Below are 18,321 nucleotides of genomic sequence, written 5' to 3'. Positions count from 1 at the left end.
CTTGATAATAAATAAATAATTTTCAACAAATATATTATTCTACTATGTCTTCAATATATGTGTTAATATTATTGGTTGTTCTATATGATTCTGCAGTATCTTCTTTATGTGTGATGTGGGGATGAAAGAATTTGTAATATATTATTAAAAACATAATTCCAATAAAAAAAGGTATAATTGATCCTATCACCAAAGGATAATAATACCACTGATTTTGATCAGTACCCATGGTAGCCCAAATAGCAACTGCAGAAATATTTTCCACGAAAAACAAACTGTAGTAACTTAGGTAACGGTTTTTGGAATTCCCTTGACCTTCACTGGGGGATAAATAAGTGAATATATATACTAGACCAAGAATAGTCGAAAAAAAAAATCTCATAATTCTATTTTCTTCGGAATAGCTTGATGGTATACAAAATGTTACATTTTGATACTTGAAAATCCAAAAAGTCATAAAGAGCCAGTGGACCAAACAAAATATACCAGTTATCCATGGCCTGACAGTAGCAGCCAAACTTATAGATAATATTCTGGATACTAAAAAAAATAAATCCACATTAAGTCAATGGATTTTAATTATATTTCTGTAGAAGCAAATTATAATAATATCCAATGATGTTGTTAGATCCAATGAAATTATTTTTTTTACCAATAAAACATTAGTTAAAATTACTATATTATGAACAAATATCCAACATACTTGTTATCATGATGTGCCATAGAAATTGTAATACTGTTCCTGTATTGCCTATGTTTTTCTTGTTTTCATAAGCAATTCTTACATTTTTGTGATATGAAGCCATTGCCCATGCAATGCCAATGGTTGAACTTGCAATAGATGCAGATTGATGAACAACTAAGATAAAAAAAAACTTATTATTATTTGTTATATATGTATTAAATATTTGTAAACAATTTTAAGTATTTAGACTAAGTGTGAATATAATCATAATTTAATTATATGTACATAAATAACATAAAATTAATAGAGTCAAGCAAATTATACTGTATAATCAAAAATATACAAATAACTAATGGCCGTTATAGTTAAAGTTAATAGAGAAAAATTAAATAAAGTAATTATATTATTTTATTATTCTCAAAAATCAGAATAATATTTTTTAGAGAATATTTGATGTTATTACTTTATTCTAATTTCTATATTTTACTGGAAAAGCTTAAATAATTTTTATGTTGAAAATATATATATGAAAATTTTAAGAACAATACTCAAAAATGTATATCAAATAAGTAACATTACTTTGAAAAGTAGAACCCTGTTTTTTCTCAACTAAAACAATACATATTTGTAATATTTCTTGAGGAACAGCTTCTAAGAAGCATTCAAAGATTCGCAACAATGACACATATGAATCTTCTTTAGCCATTAATGAATAGTACTTCTTTTGATCATCATAATTTTTTTTAAAAGCAGCTTCGCGTGATTTTAGTGCATATTTTAATACATCATAATACCTATAGGTACAATTCACTAAATTACATGCTATTACTATAGTATATAGTGAATAATATTACTAATAGTATAAATGAAAATCAATACATGATAAAAATTAATTATTTACTATAATGTTCTAAATCAGTGGTTCTCAATCTTTTTTGTATGGTGACACCCTAATTTAGATCTATAAAAATGGCGACACACTTGAAACAATTAATGGATTTTATTATTATTGGAAATTTTATTTAAAAATTTAAAACTTAAAAAAAGTCTTAATTTCTTGATTGAAATTAAAAAGTTTAAAAAAAGTTATATGTAAAACCGTATTAGTTCATAAATATGCAGACCTGCATAGGTCTTCGATTTATGGGCAAATGGTTAACAAACTTTCGCGTAATTTACAGTCAATATCATTTTTGCTTTTTGTTATTTCCAATATCGAATATGCTGATTTAGTCATGTACGATGTTGAAAAGAAAACGAAATTTTCAATTCTTATTATTCCTGTTTATTGAATTTACAGAGAAATTCGAAATGAATCATTTTGAGACATACAAAATTTAGATTTTAATGTTATATTTTATGATATTTCTAAAAAATAAGAATTAATAAGAATATCATTATAATTTTTTTTTATATGTGGCTTTTATTATTTCATCATAATTCCGTAATAATATACGTTCATACTTTGAAAGCTTATAATTTTAATTAATAATATTTTGGCGACACACTCCAAAGTAATATGTGACACATTAGTATGTCGCGACACACCGGTTGAGAACCACGGTTCTAAATAATATAAAATATAAACAGCATCCTATATAATTTGTTAAAAAAATAATAATAAATAAATAATAATAAATTATACAACAATAAAAATTGTTATGGTGGTTATAATTATAATGAAAAATATACCTCAGAACTGGTGCCATTTGAAATATCAACAAGAATGGCAATAATGGTCGACATTTAAGCAATTTTATAGTAACTCTTTGTATGTCTTCTTGAACAGAATAACTAAAACATATAAAGGTGTAATTACATCATACATTTTTATACTTTTATCATACACTAACATTTTCAAACTCATATACGTATTTATGATGGAAGGAACTGTCATGAAAATTATTGTCAATACAAAATATTTAATTTTTTCATATTTGTAATACTGATAAGCAACATTAAAATCTATGCAGACATCGATAACATGACTTCCGATAGCTAAATTTAATGCTAATAAATCCCAATAGGAGATGCTCAAATCTCTGGGGAGCTTATCCGGTTCATCCAAGTCTGAGGCAGATCTCATGTCATCTTTGTAAACTAAACATTTTGCAGTAGAATGATCTTGGTTCATTTTGTTCCTTTAACTCTGATAAACTTTTATTCTGATGTTCTTGGTACATCACAGGCGATGATTAATTTCCAAAATAAATCAGATCTCAAAACATGTGATCCCTATCAAGAGGCAAATATTCAGTACATTATTAAATAATGAGTTATTAAGTTATGACTAACAGAGTTTTCAAATTAAAATATTTCAAAAAAATTGTTTTTATGATAACGAATGTGATAGTTGCCATAATTACTATGGACATTATTACCAACCACAGCTGTAATCAAACGTTACCACTGATATTGGACACATTTTTTTCAAATTCTCATATATATATATAGGAGGTCCAAAATATGTTTATTGTAATTTTAATGAATTTACGTTTTTTAATTTGGTTAAAAATAAGACTAAATAAGTTTTAATATTTTTTTAAATCAAATATATAATTAAATAAACAAAATAACATACACAAATTCAATATACTTATTTTAAACTAATAAAATGCTTCTCTTTGAAGAACAAACTGGTTTAATACTTCTTCGGGATTAACCGTAACATTTGTATGGGTACTAATAGAGGCCAGTTAGTCTTTCTTGTCTTGTAGAGTTTCGTAAAAATGTCTTGATGCGTTTGAATGTGAAAAAACTTCGTTTGGGAGTTACTGTAGAAACCAGCAGTGTGGTTATTGCTTTTAATAAAAAATAAATATTTGGAAAAAGTTCAGGATTACAATAATTTAATGGTTATTACAGCTGCCTTTGGACGATCTATGTCTGAAATGCAATCCATTTTATTATCCACAATTTTATTTCTGAAATTAATGAATCATATATAAAATTTGAATACCTATAAATTAAAATCTGTTTCTAAAATCTCCCACAGATTTTATTATTCCTATATAATTACGAATATGATGAATATTTGACAAAGCATTTAATTTAATTGAAATTTAAGCCAATTATAGCTAAAAATATTTATGTTGGTATTAAAAAATAATTAGTAATTTCAAAAATTTGTAAAATACTGAAGACATTTTGAGGAGGGTCTGGACCCCTTGAACCTCCCCACAGATACAGTCTTGCTTCAGATTATAAGAAACCGTGGAAAAAATATTTAAAATTATAGCAAAAAAAAATATTTATAAATAATATATTGTTATTATATATATTATTAATATGAAGACAGTTTTTTTATTCATTAATTTCGATATTCTGCGAGAGTAATACTATCATTGATTATAGAATAGATATTCTATAATTTATTCTATTCTATAATCAATGATACTAATATAGAACTACAAAATTAATATTATTAAGAAAATTAATTTTTTTAATTATTACCAAGAAATTAATGATTAACTCAATAGTTATGAATAGAATATAATTAAATTATAAATAATGTACATAATGTACAATTTTTTGAAATAGAAAATATTTCACAATACAATTTACATGTTACCACAGACATATCTAGCACAAAAATTATAGCTACAAGAATACTTAATACCCCAAAAATCTGTGAAATATATTAATACAAATGCAAACTTTATATCATTATTGATATTAGTATAACATAAACCAATTAATCTTTCATTTGAAAAAATAAAAAACTTTAGACTTTAATTTTTACGTTGAAAATGTCTCTTAAGATGGAATTTAAAATGCAACAGAAACTGATTGTCACATAAAGAACAATCAATTATGTTTTAATTAATTTTATTATTGCAATTCAACCTGTTAACACTAAGTTAGTTTGACATTAAACTAACAAACATTTAAATTAATATTAAACCATTTTGTGTATATTTATTATTATTTTCTTTTTTTGCTTTGTTTACTTTTGTTTCCACATTAGTATTAGATTTATATTTGTATTTATTTTCATTAGGGATATGATTTTGAAACCTAGGATCATTAGTTTAAGATTGTACATAAGATAACTTAATAATAAATATATATATACAGAATTCATTTAGATTCCATTGAATTCTATTTATCATTTTTTTGTTTTCAAAAACATTGCCACTTGCTAGGATATTCACAATGAAATTGCTGTGGAAAGTTTGTTTGGCTACATATTTTATTTATATTGTACTGATTACTTATTTGAAATTTTTCAAAACCTTAGACTGCATCATTTAATTTTAAAATACCATAAGAATTAAAGATTGTAGATGTTGAGTATTGTCAGTATATGTAGATAGGTTTATTGAGCACATTGTACATACATTCTTGACATATAGTAATGATTCTATCATAGATTCTATTTTATGTATTTTTTGATCCCATTTTAATGACATTGAGTATATATCATGTGTTGTTTGGTTTTTCTTTTAAAAAGAAAAAATATCTACATATTTTATTTTAGAGACCATAACCTATTAAATATATATGTAATAAAAAATAAATTTAATATTTAATGAAATAAATTGTTTTTTTTTTATTACTATATATTATATATTTAACTATGATTACTTAAAAACTAGTTGAAAATGAAAATATTGAAATATTCTTTTACAATTAAATAATATAAAATAATATAAGTAATTTATTTATAATAATTAATTATCTTTAAAAAACAAAATATAAATTAAAAATAAAAATAATAATAAAATAATAATTGAAAATAAATAAAAAAGTTATGAGTTTCCAGTGAGAATACCTCTAGCAACTTTGTCAAAATTCCTGAAAAATAGAAAATCAATATTAGATTTTAAAATTAGTTAAACGAATAAAAAATACATATATATATATATTGTTTTTATGTGATTTTTTAAATTACTTACTCAGATGTTATATAATCACCAGGAATGTAAAATGGATTGCACATTAATTCTGTATAAGCTGTATGTAATTTTCGAAACATCTATAAATCATAATTTATATTAGAAAAAAAACATACATAATTTTTAAACATAAAATAAGGTATGACTCAATATTAGAAATAGTTAAAAAATGTTAATATACTTACAAAACGTATTTCATTATCTCTCAATAATAAGTTGCTAGAATCTATTACAACAAAGAATTTTACTTTAGTATTTGTTACATATCCATATCTAAATTTTGATGATTAAAGAAAATATTTTTATATATATTTATTTATTATAATACTACATACAATATTTTATTCTTAAACTTCATAAACTATTAAGAAGGAACTACAGTAAAATATAGTAGATAGAAAGTTATATTAGTAAAATGAACGTATTGAGTAAAATAAATAAATAGTATAATTAAAATAAAAAAAGGATACACTTTATGATCTTCTGTAGAGTACAATTGTCCTAAGTACAGTTCCCGCATATCTTTTTTACCAGTTTTTAGTTTTTCTTCGACAAAATCAATTGATGAATGTATTTCATATTGGATTTGTAGTTCATCTGCTGGATTTAATGAAGCTACATATTTAGGCGCATTCTAAAATTTATAAATTATATGTATTAAGTCATAGTTACATTCTAATAATTAACTAGCAAAAAAAATATTTCCAAATTCCAGATGATTATTTTGCAGATGTTCAGCTCAATTATCAAATTGTAGAGAGTATTTAATATAAATGACAACATAATCGATAAACTATTCAAAAATTTAATATGACCTCACCGTAGTTTAGCAAATTATTTACCAATATGAATTGCTTATCTCGACAGACCGTGTGGTTAAAGTAAAACGTGTGACATCTTAAAATATAGAAACTCATATATACTAGCTTACCTCTTTGCTAACAACAGCTACGCACAACGCCATAGTGTATTTCAGACTCAAAATACCTGAAGTATGCGGGGTAAACTAAGTAACGGAATAGGTACATAGGTATGAGAGAGTATTAAAAAAAAAAAAAATTGATACACAATAAACAATTCACTATCACGGCATAGGTGCTGCAGCATCCGGACCGCTTATCATGTTGTTGCTGTTATTATTATCACAGAATATTATTCTATGTTGTTATTGTTATTTTAATTTACTATCAACAATGAAATGTTTATTTTTCCAGGTAGATTTTCGAGAGGGCGCAATCTCGTGTTATTGTTTTGATAAAATGATGTATTGGGTTGTAGTTTTTTGTTTTTCGATTTCGTCGTTCGTACAATCGTACGCGGAATGTTGAGATTAATATTCAAACAACTCTTTCGTCACTTATCAGTGGTCGAAAAATAAGAGGGATGAAGTAGACGACCCATTACTGGCATTTCACTTTTGCTTAAACTGTGTGAAAATGTGCATAAGAATTTTAAATATATTATTATACCTACTTAGTCCTTAATAAAATAATCAAATCTTCATCTCTAGTTTAATGTAAGTACACCAATCAAATATATTTTGTTACCAATGTGCTATAATGTTCATATTGATGATATATATATTTATGATAGGTAGCAGTATAGCTGTTTACACATTAAGCCTTTTTTTTTTTTTTATTTAAATAATTTATTACTATTTTGATAGTTGTATGCATCAGTGTGAGTAAATAGAGTAGTAAGAAAATGTGACAAATAATAATATAATACAATTCAAATCTATACAAAATTATAAATTAACATTAATAGTCCTCAGATGGTTGCTTGACCCAGAATCCATGAGCTGCATATGATTCATCGTTTTCAATTACGTCTGGTCCTCTATAGACTTTTATTTGAACTCTCCCTGGTTGGTCTAATAACATAATATAATACATTCATAAAAGTAACCTTTAAAGCCACATTCATTATTTTAATCAATATAAAGTAATTAAAAACCTAATAATAGGGAAAGTCTAGTATGTACATATTATATACTAGTTAATACTGCAATATATTATAAATTATACATAGTATATTATAATAATTATTGTATAATTACATATATTAGATATTCAACTTAATTTTAAAAATAACATGGTCCAAGTATTACAGAAACTAACTCAGTATTTTGTATTTTGAATTTAAAATAATAAAAATGATAAAATTAATATAAAACAAATTTAGAATAATTTACTATAAATATTTAAATTCTTAATAATTTTATGTTATTGTTATATGTTTATTATTATAGATAGTAAATATATATTACATTTTTGTATGGAACCAGTTGAATCATCATCAATATATTTATGATTGCTATAAATTGGTTCATCCTGTACATCTTCATTGCTTTGAGTTTGTATATAATCATCCCCTGAACTTGTTGCTATTGATACAATTAAAATAACGAATAACAAAACCTGAAATAAAATATTATAGAATAATTAATATTTTCTTATTGCTTATTCTGAATTCTAAATTTGTTTTTTAATATTGTTATATGTAAACATTTAATTAAAAAAATCAATAATTATTTATTGGTATTATTTTTTAGTCTTACTATCAATGGTATGAAAAATAATTTATGATAATTCTAAATTTATCCAAGTCTGTTTTATTAAATACTGAAACAAGTATATTTTAATATAATAGTTAATATATAAAAAAAAAATTACTTTTTCAATATCCATTATATCTGCTGTCTATATGCCAAGTACTTGCTTACTAGAGTATATTGTTAAAATGTAGTCAGTACTTATAAGCCTAAAAGGGAAATTGTTTATTATACCTTACTATGTTCATTAAACCATGAAATCCACGTACGCCATATATTGACCTATGTTGTATTGATAACTAACCTACTAAATCTAACTGATATTTTATAGGTAATAGAAATCACAATGTCAAACATTATTTTTTATTTTACTTTCCTTTGATACGCTTCAATTATTTAATGTTTTTATGTTAATATATTTATGTATAAACAATTATTCATGCTAAATGTTCATATGATTTGTTGGATTATTTCATGACATATTTAATATTAGGTACCTACCTTATATAAGTTTTATGATTATTGATGGATAATAATAATTTACTGTGCCTTTTTATTTTATTAAGTTAAAATTGAATGATTTGACTGTAGTATAATATAGAAAAATGTTGTTATTTACATATATTTATTTCAATTATATGGTAAAAATACTAATTAATTAGTAGTCAGATACTATTGTTCTGACTATATTATATCAATACTATCCATGTTTGTATCAATATTATTATGTATGATAGAAATAATATTTCATCATTTTTAATACCGAAAATAGTTTAATATAACTAGTATAAAAGTTCAATTGTTGAGATTTATTTAAATATTAAAGTTTTCAAGTACATCCTTTTCATTAAATTGCTTGCAAACTATAACCAAATTATATCACTGCAAATATTTCTAGAAAAAATATCAAAACATATTAAATTTATAACCTTAGTTATAAAAAAACCTTTTCAAACTATCTCTTATATTCAAATTAATTTAATCATATATATTTAAACAAAATATTAATTTAAATTAAAAAAAAATAAAAAAATAGAAATTCATTATTTAACAGTATTTTAGATTTCCCTGAACTGAAATCAATAATTTTATCTAAATAACTTAACCAATATTATTTATTTATTTATTATTTAGTTATGATGTAACTTAAAAAATTAGTTTAATACCTGTTTACAATGATATTTCTTGTGTATTATTTACTTCTGATATATATATTTATTTATTTATTTATTTATATTTATGTGATAATTATAATGTTTAATTATATTGATAATATTTTAAGTGTTGCATGGTTTGTATAAACAAGATAATATTTACTTCACTACTGAGTACTAAATAGTACCAATACTATTTTTTTCGTTATTACATATAAGTAATAAAATTAATTGCGTTTTAATCATTGATGATTGCCTTTAACACTGTATACCATATTTTTAATGTATATTCATTTTTCATTTTGAAAGAGTTTCTTTGTTGAAGTTGTCAACATAAAAATAATTCATTTTAATAAATTACTGTATTTTAATTTTTTTTTTGTGATATAAATAATTATAATTACAAATATTAACTTTTATTATGTACATATACACATGTGAACTTAAAATTATCAAGAAGGTTATCCTAACTGTGTAATAATTAAGTAAATAATTTTAAAATTGGTTTCTTTGTATTTTAATTAAAAATTTAAAATAACATTGTTAATAATGTATTTTATATAATGTAATTACAAACATTTTTTAATAATATATTCTTTATTTTAGTATTGCTATTGAAATAAAAAAAATGAGTGCCATAACAAAATTAGTATTTTAGAAAAAAACACTATGATTACTTGAAAACAGATAGATATGATATATTCTATAACAAAAACAAAATGGGTGGTACGTCTACCAAATTTAAAAAACACCTTCAGAGAGGGGATGAATATGCTGCTATGCGGGTAAATATTTATAAATGGAAAAAGAAAAACATTTGTTATTATTTTTTAAATTTTATAGATGTATTCAAACTCTCCTGAACTTAAAACACTAGACCCTAATTTGAGCTGTGGAGAAAATCATAACCACAATACACTTTTACATTATGCTGCAAAACATGGGATGAAGCACTTACTTAGGTAACATGGTTATTATAAATATTTAAATATTGTTAATTTTATACTAAATGTTTGCATACATATAATAGGGCTTTTTTAAATGAACATAATGGAAATCCAAATAAAAAAAATAATTTCAATGAAACAGCACTGCATGCAGTTTGTTCCCTTTCCCCTCAAAGCTCTTACTCTGCACATGAACGTCGTGCTGCCTGTGTTACATTATTGTTAAATTGGCAAGGAGTAGAACTGTCAGATGGAAGGAGAGAGAAAATACGACTGAGTGCTCAAAATAATGTAAATTTAACACAAATAAATGTAATTTTTAAAATAGGTATTTTAATTTTGATCAATACACTAATAGGATGGAAACACTGCACTTCATCTAGCAGCAGCTTCTGGTTTGCAGTACTGTGTTGATTTGATGCTTTCACACGGAGGAGCCCCAATATTCAAGACTAATAACCAAAAACAGACTGCTTGTGATTTGGCTGTGAAAAATGGATATGAAACTTTAGCTCGTAAATTAGAATCCCGAATGGTTTTTGTAAGTAAAAATGAATAGCCTTGTATAAAATATAAATAATATTATTTTAATTTAAATAATTTTTACTAGGGGGAAGACCTTAAAGATATTTTAACTGTTGTCGATGATTATGATTTTGGTGAAGAGGAAACTTATGCTGGGTTACGCACACAAGATTTACAAGAAGCCAAAGACCAATTATTGGTAGAAACTGCTGATATGTTAAATTTGCCATTATTTACTGCCGAAGCATTGCTTAGAAATAATGGTAAAATTATTGATGTTTAATGTTGAAAAGTATGAATTAGTTATTATTAAAAATGTATTTAATATTTTAGAATGGTCTAGAGAGATTTTACTTGAACGATGGGTTCGTGATCCTGACAAGTGTTGTCAAATTGCTGGTGTACAAGTACCCATATCTGTGCAGTCCACCAAGAAATTTTATTTCGATGGGTTACAGCAGACACATTTAAATGAAGAAGCTCAACTTAACATTAATGATCAAACTATTGTAAGTAATTAAATAAACATTTTTTCTAAAAAAAATGGAATTTATAGTTATTGTTACTAATAATAACACATTTAAATAGTTATAATATAAATGTTATATATTAATTTATATACTAATTTTAGTAATATATTATTATTTCAGTGTGATATTTGCTTGAATGAACTGCCATTATCTGATTCTACAATTAAATTGTGTTGTGAACATAAGTTTTGTAATTCATGTTGGAAAGAATATTTAACATGTAAAATTAAAAGAAAAGACTCTAGCAATATTTATTGTCCAGCTTTACACTGCCATATTTTAGTTCCAACTGAACTCATTGAAAACATTGTTAGTCCTGAAATGGCTCGTAGATATTTTGATCTTAATATTGAAGTACGTAGAATCCTTTTTTCTTCTAAGAAATTATAACTATAATATTTAATGTTTATCTTAAACTATTTAGGCTTTTGTTGAAAGTAATCGTTCTATAAAATGGTGTCCTGTTCCAAATTGTGGACTTGCTGTTCGCCTCCCGAGTACTAGAAAACCAAAACAAAACTCTAAAATTGCACGTTCAGTTGATTGTGGTAGAGGACATTATTTTTGTTGGTATGTTACCATATTTATTCTTATTTTTAAATATTCATTTATAATTTGTCCTTTGTTGTCCTTTGTAATAGGGAATGTATGGGTGATGCTCATACTCCATGTAGCTGTCAACAATGGTCTCAGTGGATGTCTAAAATATCTGAAGTTAAACCAGATAAAATACGTGAAACTAGTGCAGAGTTTGAAGAAGCAGCTAATAGCTTATGGTTGGTGACAAATTCAAAACCGTGCCCAAATTGTAATTCACCCATACAGAAGAATGAAGGCTGTAATCATATGAAGTGTTCAAAAGTAATATATATGTATATTTAACTTTTTAAGAAAATTAATCATTTATAATTACAATTTGTTAATTAAATAGTTGATTTCATTATAATATTATTAAATGTAAACACACATAATTAATAATAAAATGTGTTATAATATAATGCATTAATTTTAACTGTTATAAATCTTAATAATTTATATATTATTTTTGTACAAGTGTAAATTTGAGTTTTGCTGGATATGTCAAGAAAGCTGGAAAAAACATGGCTCAGCTACTGGCGGATTTTTTCGTTGTAATCGTATGACTGCTGTTTGTAAAGCTGATGAAAAAAGAGGTCTTCTTATGAAAGAAGTACGTAATTATTAGATTTTGAACGAAAGAAGGAATCTAATGGTTTTATAATTAAATGGGGGGTTTTTTTTTTGCATACAATTTTAACTAAAATTATTTTTTCAATCATCACAATTGTTTAAAATTTCTGTTAAGAAATGTTATTGGTACTATGAGAAAAGTAACTTTACAAATTTTCCACAAGTTTAGTAAATTAATAGTATAAGCTAATGTAAAATTATAAAAAAAAAAGGCTGAAACCAGTTGTTAACAAAATTAAATTATAGAATTTTTATTTTCATCATAGCTTAAAAATAATAATTATAAAGACTTGAAATTTTCACTGAATTAATATATCATTGTTTTCTTTAGATGGTATCATTTTCAACAAAAAAAATGTTATATAAAGGAAATTTAAATTTTCATGGTTTTTTTAGTTTTTTTTTTTTTTTTTAATGTTAATAAAATAGTTTTAGTTTGAAAAAATCTTGAAAATTTAAAAAAAATTAATATATATTAATACTTATAAAAAAACAAAAATTGATAAAATTAAAATCATGAAATTTCACTGTAATTTTGTAGTTCAAAATTCACAAAACTCTTAATTTTATATTTAAGTCTTGAGAATTGAATACAAGATTTTTCATAATATTTACTGTTTAGAAATAAAATTAAAATGATTTATTGCTGTTACAGTTTAAAATTTATATGAAATCAGATATTTTAATCAATTTACTTTATACAATATTAGCATTAAATATACAGGTAGAATAAATTATTCTATAATCAATGATATTAGTTATTTAACTAAGGAAATTTCACAGTTTCCCATTATTATAATTCACAATTAACCTTGTTTATAGTTTCTTAAAATTTTGGATTTTTCTCGATTTTAAAATGTAATTTTTTTTTTTTTTTAAGTCAGAAAATTGAAAGTTCAAGCAATATTAATAAGAAATTTGGTTTTTCTACTATATTTTTAATTTTATTATTCTTATATTTTTATAATTATTATACTTTTATAAATGTACAAAATTACCATTATAAATATATACAATCACTGGTGTAGTCAGATCATTTTTCTTGATAGGGAGGTGGTTACATTTTCTATAAAATTGTTTATAACATTATTTCTATGTGAAAATGATTATATGTTTTATAAATTAAGAGAAACATTTAAGAGGGAAAGGGGTGTTATAACCCATTATATAATAATATTTCATAAATATTTAATTCTTGTATGTATATAATTTTTCATAGGCTCAGCAAAAAAATAAACAAAGTTTGGAATTAAGTAAATTTCTTCATTTTTATACTAAATTCAAAAAGCATGAAGTTACTCGCCCAATGGAAGAGCTATTTGTCGAAATAGTTAAAAAGTGGAGAATAGCTTTATCAGCTGCTTTAAATATACCTGAAGGTAAATTTTTAATTATTTTTTTTTGTAATAAAGATTGCATGATAATTATTGTATATGTTTTATGTATCTAATTTTTGATATTTATAGATGATGAGCGAACAAAATTTGTTGAAGATGCAGTTGTTGAAGTACAAAAAGCTAAGAGAGTTCTATGTGCATCATATGTGTATGGATTTTTTATGCAGAGTAGCACATATAATAGAAATATTTTGGAGTTTATGCAGGTGATATGAAAATACGTGTATAATTTATCCATGAACAAAATAATATTTGTTTCTCTAATCCAATATTTATTTATCTACTAATTAATACTATTTATGTTTTTTCAAAAAATTATATAATTTTATTTAAATATAAGTTTCTGCAAGAACAATGAAACTGAGAATTGTATATGATTTATTTTATAACTTAATAACAAACCTGTTTATTTTGACAGACTCTATTCCATTTAAAAGTAATAGTTGAGGACTACTTAAAGCAACATTCATTTTGACCTTATTGTTGATTACCGTATTATGTAGTTTAATATGTATAAAAATTGCACAGCTATTTTAGCTAACCATTTAAAAATGAAAAGTTTATTAAATACTTTGTCAATTTCTCTTGACATATTATATTGATATTTAACAATTTAATTTGTTTATAATAATTTTAACTCTTTAATTTTTTAATGACTTATTTTTATTAAAACCTATATTCTAGAATGAGGTAGAAGAAGTTACTGAAAAGTTAGCAGGAATGGTTTTACGACAGTATTTATGTAATCCAAGAAGTGCCATTATTAATACCACTAGTATATTAAGACGAAAACGCCATGAATTCATTAATGCCATATCAGATGGATCTATATCTTTAGAAAGTATGCAATCTGCCCCACAAAATGTCACAAAAACAAAATCTAGTAGTATGTCTCAAAAACATATGAATGCTACTGCTAAAGTGAGTACATATCTTTTAATATATAGTAATAGAAATAAATATGTTTTAAACAAATGTTTAGGACTTGTTAAAGAAAGCCATTGGAGATTCAATTCAAATTGATCCGGATAACCCATGGATTGTTGACTCTAAAGGCCGACATCGTAATCTTACTGCTATTTTAGATTGGCCTGAGAGTTGTTCTGATGAAGAAGAGGTTAGAATAAAAAATAAATGATAAAAAAACTAGATTATAATTATAAAATGAAATTTTTTTAAATTATTAAAATATTAGGAAACTGAACTGGATAGAGCTCTTGCTGTTAGTGTATTTGGCCAATGTAAAATGGAACACTGTAAAAGAGCAAGAGTGCGGAACCCCCGAACATCAAAATTTCATGAATATTGTAGCTTAAGATGCAAAAATACTCACAAAAATTTATTAGAAGATCGAATGTATACTATATATATATATTTACTGATATGGAATTTCAATAAATAAGAATTGAATTACTCACTATAGGAAAAAAAGAAAAACGCACTAGTATTGTTGGTACTTTTGCAATGGATCTTATTGTTGCTCTTGAAATGTCAAGACTTCAAATGATAAAAGATGCCCAACAAAAAAAAAGGTATCATCTCGATTTTATTATACATAATAACTGGCAATAAAATATAAATTTTGAATTACTTTTTACCTTGATATATTTTGTTCGTAGATCAGAGAATGAAGAAGCTAGTTGTAGCAAAAATTACTCAGGTAAAAATACAATGTACACTACATAAACTGTATTTATGTAAAATTAACATACATACATTTTTTTTAAGAATTAATCGAAGATTCAAATGATGATGACCAACAATTACAAATGGCTTTACAAATGTCTTTAGATGAAATATCTATGGCTAAATCCAAAAACTTATCAACATCTAAAGATGATTTGGAAACAGTTGTACCTATAAGCAATGTTCAAGAAAATACTCATATAAAAACAGACATTCCTGTTTTTTTACCTAAGTAACATACTACATTTTTGTTAAGTTAAAAGAATGAATATAACTTATATTTATTTATTTATTTATTTTTTTTTTTTTTGATTTATCTCAAATTTAAGGTGTAGTGGTATACAACTTGATGATGGTGTTTTCAAAGTTGGCGATTTACACAAAAACAGTTATTACTTGGATTTTAGTGAAGATATATACAGTCGTATGGATGGTAAAAATCTTAGGCGCTCATTATCATTTGGTGATCTTCTTTCACGCAGGGACTTATACAAAAATAATCGAAGGTTTGCATAACATAAATAAGGTTTTTAAATGAGTATAACTTAATTTTGTTGCCTTTCTTCAGATATTGCGTTAATGTTTATCATATGAACAGTGATGACAGACAAGAAATAGTAGATAGAAAATGTGGAAAACTGAAATATGGCTTTCAAGTCTTACCCAGAAGAACTACTTCCATTCTTATGGAAATAAACAACAATGGTGAATGCCGCAATGTTACTTCTTTGGATGACAGCAACATTGCTGCTCCTATAAGTTCAGATAAAAAGGTAAGTGATAAATTGGTAATAGCCTTTGGAAATCTTGGTAATCATATTTATTTATCTCTAGTTGTGTAACATTTTGGCTCAACTTTACTGGCAAAACTCGCCTAAACCCTCCAGCATAACACTGCCTAAACGTTTAAGTAAAATTGGAAAAACTGCTGCCTTAGATATGTCAGATGAAACATTAGAGAATGAATTAAAGTCTACTGCTGAACTACCTTCCAAACCTGAACTGAACATAAGAATTGAAAAATTCAGTAGTCATTCTGAAGATAGTGCTGATAATGATATATCTGCAGATATTGAATCAGACACGGGTATACCTAAGTCACCAACACTCTTCATATCAGGTGTATCCATAAATCGAACTCCAGAAACAAAGTCTCCAGTATCAGGTCGGCAATTAAGATCATCAAGTTTAACGGTACCAAAGTATATGTTGAAACCACTTTACAAAGGAACATCAGCAGACAATCTAACTTCATGCAAAGAATGTAACATTGTTCACACAAATAAAGCACATTCCTATCAAACGTTGTTCAACGAAGAAAGAATGTGTGCTTCAGCTAACATGGCTGATAAAAACAGGTGTGTCTTTACATTTCCAAAATCAATGACTGACGGTGAGTTATTCTCAACATTACATATCGATAGAAACAAGTTAAGCTCTGATGATTTTCATGAATCTCTATTCCTTTTGAGACAAAAGCATAGACAACACTAAGTGCCATACTTATTTATATTTATTTTAATTTTACTCAATTTAATATGATTTTATTTAGCCCATTATATTAATTATTCATGAGTATTTGTTCTATTGTATTGCATTTTTTAATACGCAAAGAAAGTTATTTAACTTAATGTCCATACAACTTCCTTACAAACCACTATAATTCTTCTGAAGACTTAAATTTTCTAGTCCATGTAATAAAAATAAACTGAACGGTAGTTTTTAAGGAGAAAATATGCCAAAAACACAACTTTTTTTTTCATAGTTATTAATGTTCCTAAATGGGTTGCAAAAATTCTCATTTTTTTTACTTTTTATTTAGTATAAAATTATTTTATTAATTTCATTTGATTCAAACTGCTTTTGGTCAATCCAACTTAGTTTGATGATTATAAATATAAATACTAAGCAAAAAACCTTTTTTTTTTTTTTTGAAAATTTGTAGTAATATTATAACTTACAATATTATATACATTCTCAATTTATTAATGTGTATAAATTATTATTTTTCTTACCATGTAAATTCTTATTGGATTGAATAACAATTTCCATGCTGTCTAAGTTGTAATGTGTGTTTAATACTGTATGTTTTATAACTATTATCATTAATTTTTTTATTTTTGTGTGTTTAATATTATTTTTTGCAACCCATGTTCTTAATTTTAATACCATTTATAAGAAAGTCTGAAATTATAAAAATCTCAAATTTATGTTACTTTACATTTCTTGATCAATAATTGTAACAATGCAACAAAAATATATAAAATAAGTATACTTAAAATGTATCATAGTATTTACTTATTTCCACATTTGCATGCATTCAATTTGTCAAAATGCAAATGCTATACTTCTAAATTATATTATGTTTACTTTATTCACAAATATAATGTCACAAAGTATACACCCCACAAATGCGCCATAACATTTTTTCCAATAAACCATAGGTGTTTAAGAAATATATTTTATGTCATGTGATAATTATAGTGTTTTTTAATGTTTGAATTTTACATTTAGTATTATTTTTAGTTACATTGAGTTTAGTTTATTATTGACCTGTTTAATGTTTAAATATTTAATCTATTTTATTTAATACGGCGTACATACAATATTTGTCGAATATATTTTTGAATACATTAATGTTTATGAAAATTATTCTTTAAAGACCCTTAAGTCTTTTGTGTAGTGAAACAATTCATTTTATACTACATATGTGATGTATACGCCTTTTTGTGTGAT

The 18,321-nt window shown here is 24.4% G+C and overlaps 4 protein-coding genes across 4 annotated transcripts in view; 1 reads left to right on the top strand and 3 right to left on the bottom strand.

The window, feature by feature from the left end:
• Positions 1-6: 6 nt before the first annotated feature.
• LOC112686604 (XK-related protein 6) lies at positions 7-3,014 on the bottom strand. Its single transcript, XM_025558974.1, has 5 exons — positions 2,539-3,014; positions 2,378-2,479; positions 1,265-1,479; positions 704-859; positions 7-540 (listed from the first exon to the last, which is right to left on the bottom strand). The coding sequence occupies exons 1-5, from the start codon at positions 2,817-2,819 to the stop codon at positions 35-37; spliced, it is 1,260 nt and encodes a 419-aa protein (XP_025414759.1). The 5' UTR covers positions 2,820-3,014; the 3' UTR covers positions 7-34.
• A 2,357-nt stretch (positions 3,015-5,371) lies between these two features.
• Positions 5,372-6,700, bottom strand: LOC112686602 (trafficking protein particle complex subunit 2-like protein). The gene is made up of 5 exons (XM_025558970.1): positions 6,515-6,700; positions 6,054-6,217; positions 5,769-5,856; positions 5,584-5,663; positions 5,372-5,482 (listed from the first exon to the last, which is right to left on the bottom strand). The coding sequence occupies exons 1-5, from the start codon at positions 6,545-6,547 to the stop codon at positions 5,437-5,439; spliced, it is 411 nt and encodes a 136-aa protein (XP_025414755.1). The 5' UTR covers positions 6,548-6,700; the 3' UTR covers positions 5,372-5,436.
• A 387-nt stretch (positions 6,701-7,087) lies between these two features.
• On the top strand, positions 7,088-17,493 carry LOC112686598 (ankyrin repeat and IBR domain-containing protein 1-like). The gene is made up of 22 exons (XM_025558965.1): positions 7,088-7,099; positions 9,898-10,076; positions 10,135-10,253; positions 10,322-10,529; positions 10,597-10,779; positions 10,849-11,026; positions 11,097-11,272; positions 11,414-11,647; positions 11,718-11,863; positions 11,935-12,154; positions 12,348-12,482; positions 13,722-13,881; positions 13,969-14,105; positions 14,584-14,820; positions 14,882-15,016; positions 15,095-15,251; positions 15,323-15,431; positions 15,519-15,559; positions 15,628-15,817; positions 15,915-16,091; positions 16,154-16,358; positions 16,420-17,493. The coding sequence occupies exons 2-22, from the start codon at positions 10,011-10,013 to the stop codon at positions 17,077-17,079; spliced, it is 3,873 nt and encodes a 1,290-aa protein (XP_025414750.1). The 5' UTR covers positions 7,088-7,099; positions 9,898-10,010; the 3' UTR covers positions 17,080-17,493.
• Positions 7,285-18,321, bottom strand: part of LOC112686599 (gastrula zinc finger protein XlCGF26.1-like) — a 29,567-nt gene continuing 18,530 nt past the window's right edge. Inside the window, exons 9-10 of the mRNA XM_025558966.1 lie at positions 7,853-8,003; positions 7,285-7,456 (exon numbers count right to left, since the gene is read on the bottom strand). Coding sequence (XP_025414751.1) covers positions 7,344-7,456; positions 7,853-8,003 — 264 coding nt within the window. The 3' untranslated portion in view covers positions 7,285-7,343. The remainder of the gene's footprint in view (positions 7,457-7,852; positions 8,004-18,321) is intronic.

This window comes from Sipha flava, unplaced genomic scaffold, assembly GCF_003268045.1.
Source record: "Sipha flava isolate LNK unplaced genomic scaffold, YSA_version1 317_pilon_pilon, whole genome shotgun sequence".
Taxonomy (NCBI): Eukaryota; Metazoa; Arthropoda; class Insecta; order Hemiptera; family Aphididae; genus Sipha; species Sipha flava.
This window is presented reverse-complemented; position numbering and strand designations above follow the sequence as displayed.